Source organism: Pongo abelii, chromosome 4, assembly GCF_028885655.2.
Source record: "Pongo abelii isolate AG06213 chromosome 4, NHGRI_mPonAbe1-v2.0_pri, whole genome shotgun sequence".
Taxonomy (NCBI): domain Eukaryota; kingdom Metazoa; phylum Chordata; class Mammalia; order Primates; family Hominidae; genus Pongo; species Pongo abelii.
In genome coordinates, this window is record NC_071989.2 from 88829349 (window position 1) to 88846574 (window position 17226).

At 45.5% G+C, this 17226-nt stretch overlaps 2 protein-coding genes across 4 annotated transcripts in view; both read left to right on the forward strand.

The window, feature by feature from the left end:
* RASGRF2 (Ras protein specific guanine nucleotide releasing factor 2) overlaps window positions 1-4760 on the forward strand; it is a 281177-nt gene extending 276417 nt beyond the window's left edge. For all 3 annotated transcript variants that reach the window (XM_054555687.2, XM_024246952.3, XM_054555686.2), the window contains one exon: window positions 269-4760. In XM_054555687.2, coding sequence (XP_054411662.1) covers window positions 269-361 — 93 coding nt within the window. In that variant the 3' untranslated portion in view covers window positions 362-4760. The remainder of the gene's footprint in view (window positions 1-268) is intronic.
* Window positions 4761-7922: 3162 nt separating this feature from the next.
* The window catches only part of CKMT2 (creatine kinase, mitochondrial 2), a 32866-nt gene continuing 23562 nt past the window's right edge, over window positions 7923-17226 (forward strand). Inside the window, 1 exon segment of the mRNA NM_001132908.1 lies at window positions 7923-7976. The gene's annotated coding sequence lies outside the window, so the exon portion shown is untranslated.

Genomic DNA, 17226 nt, shown 5'->3' on the forward strand with positions numbered 1-17226 from the left:
CTATAAAGACATAGAAAAACAACTGGGAGAATACAAACCAATTAGTAACAGTACTTCCTCTTGAGGGAGGTACCTGGGATTGGGGGTTGAGAGAGGACTAGGGATGTTCGCCTTTTTTTTTTTAACAATGGAAACATATTTATGATTTTTTGGTCAAATAAGATTTTTAGTTGTTTAAGAGAAAATGTTGAATTGTGTTGGATTCCCTCAGAAAATGTATGCACTGGTGTCTGAAAGAGGTAAAAGCGGGATTTCCCCTTTTTTTCAGGTCACACAGTACTTGCTTGACAAAGACCTTATCATAGATGAAGATACGCTATATGAGCTGTCACTAAAAATTGAACCTCGACTCCCTGCTTGAAGATCTGGCCTTGCCCCTGAGTCCACGGGATGTTCATGGAAAGCAGGACAGACAGAATTGTGTATGCCTTGCCTATCACGGTACAGCACGAAGCCAGTCTCCTTTCTCCACCAAAGAAGATGGAACCAGACTGGAATTCTGTCTCCAGAGAGAAACTCAGCTGTTTGGGTCAAAGACAGATGCTTCAGACTTGGGTGGGAAGGTGAAAGATGGCTATTTAGAAAGCTGGTGGCACGTTTTACGTAAGGGAATGTCAGGTGGGAGATGCTAGTTGCCAGGTACATCGGTAAATTTTAAACTCTGTCCGTGTTCTGTTAGAACTCAGGGACAAGGATCCATGAAAAAGACCTGTGATGTTTCTGTGGCGCTTTACTGGCCTGGGCACACCTACCAATCTTCTAGGATTTGACTGGTTCCATTACATTTCCTTTTGGTATAAGCTTCACAGAAAAGCTGACACTTCCTCTACAGAGATGGACCAACACATAAGCAATTTCAGTCTATAGCATGTGCATGGTTTTCAGTGCATTCTAAATATTTCTATGTGAGGAATGGTACCTTCTGAAACTGCCTTTCCAGTCTTTAGGCAATGGGATTGGAAAGAAAGAATGAAACACAAACGGATTTGTATGTAACATTTCCTTAGTTAAATGCAGTAGGCTGTGCCCCAGAGGATTCCAGACAGTGGCTGGCTGAGGTGGGTGGGGAGCTTTTCCTTGAGACTGTTGGTCCTAAGAAGCCAGCCCCCTTGGAGAGGCAGCTGCAAAAAGGTGCACGCCCATCTCACCGACAAAACTGTGGAACAGACAGAAGGCCACCAAGTGCTGTGGGGAATCATGGGTTTCAGTGCTGAGTGAAAATCTATACCTAAAAATCATCTCTCTACCTTGCTTTGCTTGTTTTCTTTCCCCACTCGTAGTACTGCAGGAATCTATTCTCATTTACACACACCTTTTTTTAGGCTTACTATGAACATTGGCTGTATTTTTTTTTAAACAGTTTAGTGAAATTTTCTTTTCAAAACCCACACTTCCATATGCTGTTCGTAGATCTCTTTCTTTAAAAACTGATGTTGAGAGATCTCTGAGAATATTATAAGTGCATGGGAAATGGGCCCAACCACCGAACAGCTCTTACATTACAAAACCAAATGCAAGGGTTAGTCCTGCTACCCGAGGCTGGGGAAGTGACCTTCCTTTTCCCAAGATTGTCAGTTGTTGAAGAAATAGGGCTATCTCATTGTTTACCTCCCTCTTCTCTTCTCAGGGAGACTGCTGCTTTAAAAGAAGGAAGAGAAAAAATATAGTTCTATTTCCCTGAACCTGTTGCACCTGACATTTTCTCTTAGCAGCATGAAACTTATTGATGCTGACAATGAAAAATTGATCTGTCTGGCTGTTTTCCCTCTTTCCTTGCACTTTAATTATGTTGCTAGAGCTAACAGACTAATAAATTCCACCTGCTGGCTCTTAAGACTCAGTGAAAGAGCTAGCATTGGTAATATACCATAGGGGTAGAGAATGTACATTTTCTGCACGGTAAGTGCCATCTCTGTATGTAACTATATAGTGAAATATCAGCTAAGTACAAGAAAATATTTATAATATTCGAAGACCATTCCCAAAATATTTTCAATAGTTCATATTAGCCAACAGTGTAGCACTCAACCCAAGGAGGGTTCCTTATGGATGCTTTCTTTTTCTTTTTTAAAGTTGTTTGTTTGTTCTCTTTAGTTGCAAATAAGAGGTTGACGCATCTTGATGCATGATGAGAAGCATGGGCTGTTTGGATCCTAACAACGCATAACTTGTGATTTATTTCTCAGTGTTCCAGAAACTGAGGGTTTGAAATAATATGTATCAGTTGCACCAAACACCTCAAGGTCTTGCAGAAGAAAAGTGAAGGTTAGCTTTCATGGCTCAAAAGCATAGTCCTGAAGGGTGAACTAAAACCGGGACAAATCTGTGAGAGGACCACACACATACTAGTTTCAGGCCAAACAACACGTGGAAAGGTGGATGCATTCTACTCTGCCTTGGAGTTGCCAGAGTCCTTCAGAGGGAAAGGGATGGTTCTGCGTGCACTTTTTCTGGAAGTTCGGACTCATTTCTCTGACCCAAATGTTCCAGAGACACTGCAGCCATTCTTATTAACAAAAAATAAGACAGGAGTTTCCAAATGCTCCTTCCCTTTTGGATCACAGCTTTTCTTCAACTAGTGACAAAGCTTTTGCGCCTATTTCCTGCAGGATGTCGGAACTGCCCCGCAGTGGTCATATTAGGCATTGTCAATTGCTATGCTGACTTTTAGAGGGTTTTTGTTTGTTTGAAAAACAGGGTCTCACTATGTTGCCCAGGCTGGCCTCGAACCCCTGGACTCAAGCAATCTTCCTGCCTCAGCCTCTCAAGCAGCTGGGACTGCAGGGGTATGCCACTCACTAGCCTTTCGCATTTTTGTTTGAGAATTACACCACTTTCTGGAGTCTGCAGCCTTCCTGGAGCTGCAAGAGAGCAAGAGAGAGAGCTCCACCTCTGAGGGAGTGTCTGTTGATGACCTGCACTATTCGTGTGCCAGCTGGGAGAGGAATGCACATTTTAAAATACCTTCAATTTGGTCAAATTAAAAATCCCCAAGAGCAATTTGCAGTGTTTTTTTCTGGGAGTTAAAGTACCCATCCTCTTCTGCCTACACACAAAGCATGCATTCCCAGCTGCATCTGCCTCTAGTCCATTATGGAGACCCATTTCTAAGAGGAGATGGGAGGTCAACCTCTAACAGCCAAGTAGCGAACATGTATACTGTAAAATTAACCTAGAAAATCAGAAGAAAAATCCAATTCATGCTTTCGAATGAATGCCCACATTTTGTACTGTCAACGGAATTATCTTGGAGCTTTTAGGGGATGCCTTTGGTTATTGACTGAGACATCCAGTTTTGCTACAGGGACAAATCTCTTACCTAATCCAATATATTATTTGACAGATTCAGGCATCAAGTAAAATGTTGTCACTTTTCCTTAGTGTTTTTCTGAAGGAATTTGAAGATGGAATTTTAAACGGCCATTGCAATATTTTCAAGTGGCTGTCATACCAAGTCCCATTACTGTTTGTTAAATTTCAGTACGTCTTAAAGTACTACTTATAAACAAATGAAACTCAGAGAAACTGAATCACTTGGAAGAGAAAAATCCATTATGGTCCCATGTGGAGTGAATAATGATGGATCAGCACCCTTTCCCTCATGTTATTGTATAAGATGAGACTTTTGGGCCGGCAGCGATTGGGCAGCTTTTAAATTCTTAACTAAAAAGAGTAATGCAATACAGGGATTATTCCCAATAAAATTAACTTTTATTTAAAAGCAAGAGATTTTACTTAGCTTTTTTTTTTTTCAAAGTTTGATTTTATCCCCTTGAAAAAAAATCTCTTCACTTTAAAGTATAAAGGTTTTTAAAAATCCAATTGCAAAATGTATTATTTTTACAACTATCAAAAAGGCATAAAAGAGAACATACTATTTATGGCTGGAGGGTATAGCCAGGCTAATGTCCACAGCCAGAGGGAATCAATAAATAAAAATCTTTTTCATTTCAGTAAGAAATCAGATTGTAAGTTTAATGGCTCGATTATAGATACCACCATGTAATTCCTGGTAAGAAGACTTAAGTCAATGAAATCTAATCAGTGTGTCATTTCTCAGTGGCCATTGGTGACTTAAAATTAAGATGAGGCAGAGCCAAAATGGAAAACAGTCATTTTGTTGTAGGTATAAACACATGAACGATTCAGAAAATTACTCATCTCAGCTGCCATGCAGCATGACATTAACATTAGGATTGATAGTACCGGTCTGATCTGCTCAAGAAAAATAATAGTTCTATTATACTTAATGATGTTGGTTTTTACACAGTTCATTTTTCACTAGAAAGCCAGTTATGAAAGAGAGCTGGCCTAGGCATCCTGGCCCTGAGTCCTAGGCCCAGTCTCCAACTGGAAAACCTTAGGCTGGTGTTTACACATCCCTGAGCCTCGGTTTCCTCATCTGCAAAACGGTGTGAACAGCAATCCCTGTGTTGCTTATCTCACAGGGCTATCGGAGGACCAAATGGATTAGACTGTAAACTGCAAAGTGCCATCCGCACGTGAGGTCATCTGATTACTGTCCTCAGCTCTCTTTTGTAGAGGATCTCAATGTATTTCTTTATCATTTGAGTGTGTGTGCGATGGACGAGTATGTGTGTGAGTTTGAGAAGCATATTGTTCGTGTCCAGTTACTTTGCAAATTTGTGGACATTTGTGATTGGACAGAGGGGTTTGTGCTGTGGCCTAACACTTGCCAGGTGAGGTGTAGGTTATGCCTATATGCAAATTAAACTTCACCTTTCTTGAATATTCAGAAATCTCACTGGTTTCTTCATTTAACTCTTTTTCCCCCCATTTTTCTACATTGTCAACTTAAAACCATGAAATGTATACATTTAGAAAAAATAGAACTTAATTTCTTATAAAGGGTTACAATCTGCAGGCTGGAGCCTCTGACCAAAGCCAAAAAGCAAGCACTTCAGATAAAAAAGGGAGAGGCTGAGATTTATGCCCAACAAGATGAGCCATACATATACATTTAGTAGGTTATAGGATAATCTTATGAATATTTATGAGAGGCCCTAATGCATGCATAGTCGGTAATCATATATGTTACATGTTACATACAACCCATGTTCACTTTGGGATGGAGACTTAACATTAAAATGTAGTAAAATTGGGCTCTATATGTCAAAAGATGAAACACAGGGCACAAAGACACTTGGTGTGCAATCTCTGTAAACCGGCCAGAACTGGCTGTGGTCTGTGGTCAGTTATGAGGATGGAGTGCTTTGTAAGGCTGAACACTTGTCATGGGGAAACTGAGTTGAGGGAAGGGGGGTTCACCACGTCAGGTTGTCTATTGAAGTTGAGGAAGAAATCTTCCAGACATAGTTTTTCAGGAACTGGTTTTAGTTTAGTTTTAGGAAAGAAAGTCTTGAGGCAGTTATCGAGGTGGGGGAACATTGGGTGTGACTGACCTCTTGCCTTGCCAAAGCTGTAGAATCTGGTTTTTAATGTTTTCTGGGATCTTTTTTTTTTTTTTACCACAGTGAGTCTGTTTTGTTTTGCCTGGGGGCCTAGGGGCTTTATATTTATTTTACATCTTCTTCATAGCAGTGAACTCCTTCAGATATATTATTTTACTTCTAAATATTACTTCTAAAGTTCAGGGAGAAAAACAGTTTAGAAGAGGCCCTAAAATTCAAAGAATTTGGGGAAAGCTTTGAAATGATACGAAGGATCAACTAATCACACTTTCTTTCCAGTGCTTAGATTCCTCCTGTGACATCCCCAGCCTATATTTGATTACCTCCAGGCACAGAGAACTCACTACTACCTGGAACAGCTCAGTCCATTGCACAGCAGCTCAACGCTCCTGAATGGGTGGTAGAGAGAGGAGAAGCCGCTGGGGTACAGTCCTGGCCTAAAAGTCACTAGGCTCCACCTAGGAGGGGCTTCTGAAATAAGACTCCTATCTACCCCTAAAATAATTGCAGTGGTTATATGGATTACTATATATGAAAATACTTTAATTTCTATGAAGTTGTGGCAACATTTAGAGCTGATGGAATTAAGTTACAGTTGCTGGACACAAGAATAGATTAAGGAAAGGTGTCCCTCCTGCCCAATTCTGAAATGAGCAATCCAGGCTGGTGGGACACAGGAACCCAGGTTCCTTTCATCCTATTACTTGCTCATCCCACAAGGCGTTGTCCTTGCCTTCGAGGTCAAATCTGGGGCCTGCTCTAGCCACACTCCTGCTGGACTCAGGAACAGAAAAGAGAATAAGTCCAGGACATTTTCCTTTAAAGCAAATGATATGGCAGTCGCACACTTCAATTCTGTTCCTGCCCATATGGCAGAAGCCAGCCACAGGGCAGCCTGGTGTGGTTAGAGCCCTAGAGCTTCAAAGGGAGTTGGTAACGATGAGAAGGGAATGGATGCCATATGACAGGGATGGCATTTGAAAGATTTCCAGAAAGCCAGAATTTCTACTGTGAGTCGCTTGTAGAGATTTCATCCCCATCACACCACCTTTATCATAAGCTTGAAGAGGACCAGGCCCCCAAAAGAAGAGTGGTACCCTCTTTTCTCAACAATGACCCAGTTTTTCTTCTGACTTTACTAACATATACATTTACTCTGTAAAATATAAGGTGTTGAGGTAGGGTGAGTGGAGGGGGCCCTAAATGTTGATTAGGCAATTGGGGAGGAAAAGGAGGTTTTTGCTATAACTGCCATTCTTTAAATCTACAATTCCATGCTCTTTAAAAGCCTTATAATTTTCTGGATCTGGGAGCTGGGCTATTTCAGGGTCACTGGATTTATTTCAGTTGGTGCCTGAACTGACTTGAAACAAGTGTGTGTGGAAAAGAGCTATTTTGAGAAGGAATAAGCCGAGACTGCCCTGATGACAGAATATGCAAGCTGGTGGGTCTTGACTCCTTAAAGGATTATGAAATTAATTTGATTGGTCCCAATCTTCATATAACCACCCCAATCAGGAACCTTCCCGTCCAGCAAAAAGGCCCCCTCACGTGCTCTCCCAGTCAGTACCCCATGCAAAGGTAAAATAGATGATATTTTTTAACACGGGTCGTGTTTAAAAGAAATGGAAACTCTGAAGGAGAAGCACACTGGGTAGAAGGTTATTCCTGGGGCCCCACCCCCTGCTCCATCAAGTCCTCTGAGCATGAGCTGGGCTCTGAGAAGGAAGAGACAGGAACCAATTGGTCACGTCCACGTGGCCTCAGAAGCTGAGTACGTGACGGTCACCAGATGCCTAGGCAGGCTCCCTTGAAATGGCAGGGCTGCTGTCCAAAATCCTGCTGGGTCGTTGCTATTTACAGGCAGCCTTCCCGGCGTGCGGTGGATATCCCAAGCGGGGCTATTTTTAAGCAGGGTTATGGCCTGCCGTGAGTTAAGCTGGTGTGGACAGAAAGCGAGATGATCTAGCCATCTACTGCTGATGGCCTGATCTTGAACAGAAACGTGACTGTAATTGTCCCTGGATCCAGCCCCAGACAAAGACGCTGGAAGGAGGTCCCTCCAGCCCCTGGCTCAGGGCCCGGTCAGCTGCTGGAGCCAGGCAGCTTGAGACATCCTCCTCTCCGACCTTGGCTTGAAGGGTTCATCCTCCAGAGCTCACCAGGGCCCCAAGGCTGGTACACCTGAGAGAAGAGAGAAACAAATCCCCCAACAGATGTGCAATTTCACCTGCTGGCCCGTCCATTCTGAGATCCAGAGATCTGGCAGAGGAGCCTCCAGGACCAGGCCTGGGGAGCAAGACTGGCTCCGCCTTTTACGTTTCAGAGAAAGGGCAGGTGCTATAAAGGGCCCAGCGCCCACGGGCCTGCCTTCAAGGGTAGAGCTGTGGGGGCCGGTGCGCCCGGAGGTCTGCGCTGGGATTGGCGAGGTCCTCTGGCCCCGCCCCGCCAGGGAGGCTTTTCCAGGCCGGCCCGACCAGCTCGCCCTACGTACACTTCTTGGCTGTGTGCGCTCAGCAGGACGTGGGAGGCTCCGGCTTCAAGGTCGGTGAGTCCGTGAAACTCTGCTTTATTCCTCCAAAGAGGGGTCATGGCTAGAGCCAGTGTGAAGGGCCTTGGAGGAGTGGATGCAGGGCTGTGGACCGGGACCCCGTTAGGACGCTGACTGCGAGGAGGCAATGGTGACTCGCTAAAGCCAGCAGAGCTCCCGCCCTTGGCCGAAGCGCCCCCTCCTCCCTGCACACAGGTGGGGGGAGCTCAGCACCAGGAGCAGAACAAATCAGCATGCTGCCTGCAGGGCCTCTTTTTGGTAGTGAATCAGGAATTTTTCTTGATGGGAAAAAAAAAATCTAAAGGCTGTATTTTGACACTAAGTTTGGGACAACTTTAAACTACAAGTGTCTTTCCCTTGTAATTCAGAGTCTAATCCACTCATTTCTGGGAATGTTTTTCCCCAGCAGTCTCAGTCTCAAAAGATGTGTAAATCAGTGACTTGGGATGAACTAACTAGAAAATTAAATTTTTGAGAAGCTATTTACTAATAAGCCCGATAGCCAGGCCCAGTTTAAACTGGAAAATAGTATTGCTAGAGACTAAGTTTTGCCATCACTAATACTAACACATTGATAATGAGACAAGTAACCGTCTCCCCTCCCCACCATCCTTACCTTTCCCACCGGAGGTTAATTAAAACAACAACAACAACAACAAAAACCTGTGGAATTGGCCCCATGTGTTTCACCTGGGCAGAGGCCTGTTCTTCACTAGCTTGCTTGCTTGGTTGTCCCGGGGTTAAAATCAGTCCTGTTCTTGCCCCTAGAGTGGTCTGCCTTCAAATGCTCTCCTCCGAATGTGAGGAACAGTGACATTTGACAAAGAGACCAAAACCTTTAGGTCTCCTCAATGCTGCCCTTTAGACTGTCCAGAAAGTGTTGCCAGGCTCGTGACCCCTCACAGTGTCAGCTGAGTCAAGTGAGGGGCAGTTAGTGGCCCTCAGGACAAGGTTACGCTAGGTACACCAGTGTGCTGTTTCCAGAAGGGCTGCTTTTCCTGTCTACAGCTCTCACATTTTCTCTGTTCTGAACTCGTGTCCTTGGTCTGTTCTCTCTGTCCTCTCATGGAGGCGAGCATGGCCACAGCCTGTGGCCAGAGACTTCCTGACAGGCAGGCTCTTCCGGGAGGCTCTTGGCCTTGTTTGGCGGTGTGAGCACTTCATTTCCTCTGCATTGATAGGCACCTTTTCCAAAGACCCCAGACTTTGGAGTTAATCACGCCTGTGGGTTAAGGCACTGTCACAGCAAAGCACAGGAGTGCCACATGCACCCCACGGACTCTGCCAGCCTCATGACCAAATCACAGCATTAGGGAATGGGCCATAGGCAGGTCAGTTTTCCTAAGGAAACTGTGGGTTGGGTCGGGGGGAGTGCCATACAGAATGGAGAGCCCTGGGGTTTTGGACACAGGAGGGGGACTGACTTTGCCCCTAGCTCGAAGGCCCTGGGCCTCCATCTCTGCCATAGCCTACAGCAGGCTCCACTGGTCTTCCCAAAGGAAGCTACATAGAGCCTGTGTCAAGCATTCTGGGAGCTCCTGCCCACAGAGCCAGGAATCCAGCAGCAACCCATGCTGAAGGTGACTGCTGGAGGTCACACTAACCCTTCCCGGGAAGCCTCAGAGACTTCCTCCCTTGGGCGGGGAAGAAGGCAGCCCACTTCTTCACAGCACTTCAAAGGACTAGATGGCTCCTAGCTTCCTGTTTTCTTGAAAACAATTTACCCTTGAGGGACAAGTCTGGTAACGGTCCCATGCCTTCATCACAGGAGGCCTAGGAAAGGCCTCTGTTTTACAGAGTAGGATTCTAAATATCTCCTGCCTAGGACTGTCTATTTGCTGATTAGAACAGTAAAGCCAAGAGTGCCCATTAAGGTTGGTTGCGTACTGAGTGGCTGTGAGGTAACGCAAACCCTTTGCTGTCTTAGAACTGGGAGGAGACAGGCATTGTGAGAATTTGTTCAGAGTGTTCTGTGGAGCAGGTCCAAGTCCAAGGACATCCTCTGTTTTGGGGTGGCTCTCTGGATGGAAAGCTGACACATGGTCCTCCTCCTGCCCTTCCACCTGCCCTCTGGCTGAGGAGTTCAGACACACGGACGCTGTGAATGGCTGGACCAGAAATAAATCTGAGTCAGCAGAAAGGCAGACATGGTCCATCCGGGGTGCCCAGGAAGAGCAGGGGGCTTGGGCTGGAGGCAGTGACAGAACCCAAGGCCTCCCCTTCACATTCTAGGATGTCACAGAACCAGAGAAGACCATTAAGACCAGGATCTGAACTCCCAGTATACCTGCCTTGGGACCAAGAAATGTACAGCTTGTGGCCACTTAACAAAAGGGCTTGATGCACCTTCCTTGTTTTTTTAATGGGGAGGGCAGTGTAGGAACAAACAGGATATTATTGCTTTTGGCTCTGTCTGGCTGTGCTCTTGCACCTCCCCATCGCCCCAAATCTCCCTGGCTTGGAGCCCAGGTATTCTGCCAATTTTAGCCCAGATGCTGTAAGCAGTATTTTTCAATTCGGGAGTCATCGCAGTGTTCCAGGTTAGGGAAACCGAGGCAGAAAGCTTCTATGGGGTGAGAGCTGGAGACCACCTTCCTCCTCACACTGGCACAGCATCGCTAGCAAGGCCTGGCAGGCACATTGAGCACTATGGTCAGAGTGGAGCGGGCAGAGATATCCCTGGCATCTGGGTCACTTCAGCAGGAGCCCGAGGACAGGGAAAGAGAACAAGTTTATAATCTGCAACTCTAGGAGGAGTCATATGCCCTGAGGTGACAATCCTGTGCCTGGAAGCCGCTATGGTAAATACACTTCTACGGTCTTGGGGGTTTGACCGAGTGGAATGATCTGTGGCACCACAGCTTTTAAGCCACAAGGTTGGTTTCCTTCCAATTGCTGGTCAGTGAAGGGCTGTATGTGAGGTGCTGTGGTCTGCAAGGAGCTGAATCCAGCGCTAAAGACAAACCTGGGTTCAAATCCCAGCTCTACTAGTGTGCTGCCACTGAAACCTGGGGCAGGTCACTTCTCTTGAGCCTCAGTTTCCCCATGCACAAAATAAAGCATACTTGGCAGGATTGTTAACATAGACTGATTGTGTCTGTAAGGTCCCTTGCATAATGCATGGCTCATGATAGGAGTTCATAAATGTTCAAAAAGAAGACAGAAGGTTTGACTCAGTCGGTGTCTAGGGTTGGAAAGGATATTCCAGGTAAAAGAAAACACTCAAGCAAAGGCTCAGAGGTGGCAAAGTGAAGGACCTGTTCAGTGATGCCAGGAAGTCACTGGAGACACTGTTGGAGGGGTGGAGTCTGGAAGAAGACCTGGGGAGCCCAACTGGTTAAATCCAGTTTGTGAATCCCGATGTTGGTTTTCAGAGGATGATCAATAGATCTGAAAGTACGTGACAGACATTTGAAGTCTTGTCCGCAGAGATAGAAAATACAAATTAAAAGAAGCCAGCTGTGGTGGCTCATGCCTCTAATCCCAGCACTTTGGGAGGCTGAGGCAGGTGGATCACTAGAGGTCAGGAGTTCGAGACCAGCCCGGCCAACATGGCAAAAATCCCATCTCTACTAAAAGTACAAAATTAGCCACGTGTGGTGGTGGGCACCTGTGATCCCAGCTACTTGGGAGGCTGAGGCAGTAGAATTGCTTGAACCCGGGAGGTGGAGACTGCAGTGAGCTGAGATTGCACCACTGCACTCCAGCCTGGGTGACAGAGCGACACTCTTTCTCAAATTAAATGAAACATTTAAATGCTAAGAATGTAAGCTAAAATCAAAAAGCATTCAGAAAAGGGGCAGGCCGAGTGCTGGCTGGAATAATCAGGTGTGGCTTTGGGGAGGGAGTGATGATGATCCCATAGCCTTAGGGTCATCAGGGGAAGGGACTCATTTATTCGGTGCCTACTGCAGCCTGTCCCGTCGTCTTCACAACACCCCACAGGGAGACCTCATCATGCCCATGATGGGGAGGAGCTGCTGAGGCTCAGGTGGGTACCAAGCAGGGTTCCTACACCTAGCGGGGCTTGGTAACATCCTGTAATCGGGGAGCTTTTTCTCATTATACATGTGAGGGCCTCACTCTTGGAGAGACTCATTCAAAAAGGTGGAGCCTAGAAATCCAAAATTTTAACACACATCAAAATTTTCTTTTTTAGGTTTTTACTTTTTTATCATAAAGATAACACATGCTTATTTTTACAAGTGATACAATACAGAGTTCCACTAAGAGAAAATTAGTCTGCCTTCTCCAAGTCCGTTACTCTGAAGCAACCCTTTTAGCAGTTTGATGAATATCCTTCAATACTTTTATGTTCACACAAATATATGAAAATGTATATGTATATACATCATTGTTACAAAATTGCAACCACTCACGTTCAGTCCTGAGCAAGTTTTTCTTTTCCTTTTAACCTAAAAAGGTGTCACAGATGGGCCTCCAGGTAAGTGGAGGCAGTTTTTACTCCTTTAATAGCTGCAGAATATTTCACCATCTGAATGCACCAGCATTTGTTGAGTGGCAGTGCTGGGCTTCTCAAACTATCTGTGGCAAAATCTCTTATTAATTTCTAATCCATAGCAGACTCACACATTTGTAAAATATGATAAAGTGCAACTATTAGAAAAATAGAATAAGGCTGGGCGTGGTGGCTCACACCTGTAATCCCAGCACTTTGGGAGGCCGAGGCAGGCAGATCACAAGGTCACGAGATTGAGACCATCCTGGCTAACATGGTGAAACCCCGTTTCTACTAAAAATACAAAACATTAGCCGGGCGAGGAGGCAGGCGCCTGCAGTCCCAGCTACTCAGGAGACTGAGGCAGGAGAATGGCGTGAACCCGGGAGGCGGAGTTTGCAGTGAGCAGAGATCGCGCCACTGCACTCCAGCCTGGGTGACAGAGCGAGACTGCCTCAAAAAAATAAAAATAAAAAAAAAAACAGGCATACAAAATGCCAGCTCAAAATTTAAAAAGTAAAATGACTATCAAAGTGCTGTAGGTGTTCTAAATGCTTACTCTCAATTCCTGTACTTACATCGTCATGAACTGCTAACAGCCCACAGACCACACTTTGGCAGCATTGGTCTGGGGTCAGCCTTCCATAAGTTGAAGAAACCACTCTTCTGTGAAGACCTTGTCACTTTTCACCACCTCCAAATTCAAGTCCCAGGTCTCACAGTTTGTTCCTTTGGCTGTGGCTCCAATGCCATCGTGCTTTGGCTCCAGCCTGTCTCTGCAGACCCTCCCTGCCACTCATGGCTCCTGTCTCTGCACATTCTGTCCACTGTATCTGGAAAGTCCTCCCTTTATCCACTGGGCAAGGTGAAGTGATAGCCCCGAAGATTTTTCACCTCTTCTAGAAAGCCCTCTCTGACCCACCAGGCAAATTTGGGTCTTCTCTCCTCTTTACTATTTTTGCTCTTGTCCTTTGGATTATAGTGGTAGGTTTTTATAGTGATCTGTCTCCCCCATCTGGCTGTACCCTGAACTCTATAAAAGCTCCTTGAGGGCAGCCCCAGTATCTGACACAAGGATTGATTCTCTAACATTTGTTGAGCAGATGGATGGATAGATGGACAAACGGATGGATGAAAGAGCTTCCAGGCTTAGCTCTCAGGCTGTAATGTAATCTTTGCTGTACACAGGCCGTGAACTGGGTGGTTGGCCTTGCCCATGTTCAAATCCATCCCTGGTAGAACAGGTGTTCTGTTCTAGACTCTAGAATCTGTCAGGGTTGTCTTGAACCATGGGTTTCCTTGAGGCCCTCTAGGGTAGGTAGCCACCACAAATTCCAGGCAGTATCAGTCCTAGCTTAATTCAACTCTCCAAATTTCAGGGGAATTATCTTCCGTAGAGTCCCTCCAGAGGCAAATTTGTATTAGTGACAGTGGCCCAGGATGCTGTGTCCTCATCTTAGGAATCTGGACTAGGAATAGAACAGGGGACACATTTAGCCCTTTCTTTTTTTTTTTTTGGCAGCATTCAAGGACAGGCTAAGTCTGCTCTGGGCTGAGGGGAATGGCCATTTCCCCAGCTGGAAGATGCCTGGAAAGCAGCTTTGGGGAGGGAGGAGTGGGGGCACGCGGCATCCATCGTCCTCCACTGATGCACATGGGTGTGCAGGGGTCTATTCATTGTTTCCACTCGAATCCTTTGCAGTGTGTGACCTGTCCTAGTCCCAGGGCAGGTGGAGGCATGCAATACAATACTTTGGTATGGTTAAGACCTGACAAGGCTCCTCAAACAACATTGTTGAATGGTCCGTCCCATAGCTGACCATGCCCTCCCAGGACCCCCCAACAGGCTCTGGCTCCCCAAGTAGAGCACAAATCACACACAACTTCTAGTTGCCCAGCAGACGGCCCTGGTTAAGAGTGTGGACTATGACTGCTGGCCAGAATCTCAGCGCTGCCACTCACAAACCATGTGGTCCTGGGCGAGTTATTTTGCCTTTGTCTCCCTGTATCTGCTCACTTGTAAAATGGGAATAACATGAGCACATAGGGTTTTTTTCCTCAGACTAAGGACTCTGGAAAAGCTGCCATATAGTAGGTAAATAGTCATCAGATGAATAAGTAGAAAAATACATATCTCTACCCCCTCCTCGCCCCCTCTTTCCCCTCCCTCCAATGCTGCCCACCATGGCTTCTCCCTACCTGAAACATATCAGTGTCATTCACTCACTTGCCCTTGACTCACATGACCCGCTGACCACCTGGAAGCCTATAGTGAGTGGTGTTCCTGAGAAGGAAGGCCCCAAGAGTCATCCCCTGGTTCTGCTTCCCCTCAGTGCTGCCCGGAATGACACCTGTGTGCTGGGGCATTTTGGCCCCATACTTAGCCTCCCCTCGGCATCTGCCTATGGAAACTGTGCTTGAGGGAAAACACTCAGCATACCTGAGAGACCAGGGAGTATCTGAGGCAGCTGGAACTCTGGCAGCTCCATTCCTTGGGAGACAAAGGGTTAGTGACAATGGCCCAGAGGAATGGGGGCACACGGCATCCGTAGTCCTCCATTGATACACGTGAGTGTGCAGGGGTCTATTCATTGTTTCCACTCAAATCCTTTGCAATGTGTGACCTGGTCCTAGTCCCAGGGCAGACGGAGGCATGCAATATAATACTTTGGTATGGTTAAGACCCCATCTAGACATGCTGTAATATTTGTATGGTAAACTATTGTGAGTGAAAGGATCTTTATTTAAATGAGTGCCTGGTGCAGAACAGACACTTGATACATATGATTTCCCTTTAGCTGTGTGAACTTGGGCTGTTAGTTAATGTCTCTGTTTTTGAGTTCCCTCCTCTGTGACATGGGATACCTGCTTCTTGGGATCGTTTTGAAAAAAGTACCCCACCCTTGAAAGCACTCGGATTTTGTTTTCTCTCCTTATTCAGATATAAAAAATGTTATAGTAATTACAGTTATCCAACAGTAAAATGGGTTGCTTTGGCAAGTGGTGGGATCCCCAGGACTGCTGGTATTTAAGGAGGCTGAGGGAAAGGGATGCCTGAATTTCAGCTGAGGTAAATGACCTCTAAAGCCTCTCAGGTTCCTGACATTCATTCACTCACTCATCAGACATTTAATGATAACCTATCATGTGTGGGCCAGCGTGCTTTAGAACCAAGACAAACTGTGGCCCAGTTCTACATTCATTGGGTCTTGTCCCTCTGAAGTGTAGGATGGACCCAGTGATTGTCCCTTGTCCCTTTGATGCATGGAATTCCCAGTGATTGTCCACCCCTGACTGGAGCCTTGCCAAGCTTCTTGCACTGTGCCTTCCAGCATGTGGAGGGAGGAAACCAATTCCTGCTTCTCGTGAATTCCAGAATGTTATCCCATAAGCCCATGCAAAAAGGGGAAGAGCTTCCTCCTTTTTCTTAGAGCATTTCCTTTAGAAAACTTATAAATTATTTTGCTGCCCCTTTGAAATGTATATAAATCTTTTTAAAAGCTAAGTAAGGCTCCAGTCGATTTTACAACCTAGGACTCTTTTCCTGCAAGGGCCTAGAAAACATCTCTTTGAAAATGTAGACATCAAGGAAGATAGCTCCCTACCTCCCACTGTCAGTGGGAGGGCAGTGGGTAGTAGTTTCATTTAAGCACCTGGCTCCAAGTTGTAAAACTACCTGCTGTCCTAGAAACTTGACTTTTATTTTTCCTTTTGATAAAGGCAATTAGCGAACACAAATGGTCACCAGGTGAATTTAGGATGAATTATGCTTGACAAATGGTGCTGTCAAGTCCTCTTTAGTTCGAGAACATGTATGTAATGAATGGGTCCTATTTGCTTGCCTGCATAAAAGGGTGGGATGTCTGTCTTTGCAATCTCCTCAGCAGAATGCTAAAGACGTGCATCACTACTTTAATGTTTATTCAATAATAAAATATTTTCTTTCTCCTATATTTTATGGAGAGGAATTTCTGGGGTGGGAGGAAATTTAAATTGTTTCCCCAACACCTAGCACTTGCTCCTCATGTGATTCTTCCTTCCCAATCTGCCTGCTCAGTCAGAACCTCTTAAAAAAAAAAAAAAAAAAAAGAAATAGAAGGACATGCACATTTATGCCTTGTACTCTGCTGGCTTTCGTCTGTTATCTGTGGGGTAGTCTCTGCTGTGTCACACACGGACATCTCTGAGGATGGGCACAAGAGCTCCCAGGGTTCAGACAGCCTGTCATGGTCAAAAGGTCAGGAGCCTGCACTGGGCCACCCTAATTTGCAGATACCAGGAAACGGAGCAGGTACATGCTCAAAACCAGAACTGTCAGTCTCACTTGGTGGCTTTTATCGATAGGATTTCAAAATCCATGTCTGAAAGAAATGTGTGTCACATCATATAAGTAGATCTCATTCAAAAGTTTGTGGGCTTTTTGTTTGGTTTTTTTTCTGAGCCAAAGATTTGTTCATTTCTTGCATTTGAAGTACTCTTTGATGACATCCTTGGGCTGAGACTCCTTGCCATAGTCCTTAACTACTACACAACTGCAACCAACCACTTTACAGGGTTTCCCCTCTCTGTCAATTTTACAGAGGCCACCTACTCATTCCCCTAGGTTCTTGTCATCAACCTTAATTAGGTTGATTTGGTGTTCAGCACAAAGGGCCTCGACCAACTTGACATACATAGGCTCATCAGAATTGGATACAGGCACACAAGATGGGCTTGGTTCTGGTTGCCCAGCATGCCAGAAAAGCCAAACATTGACGCTGGGATTTGTAGTGAGAAAAAGGCGT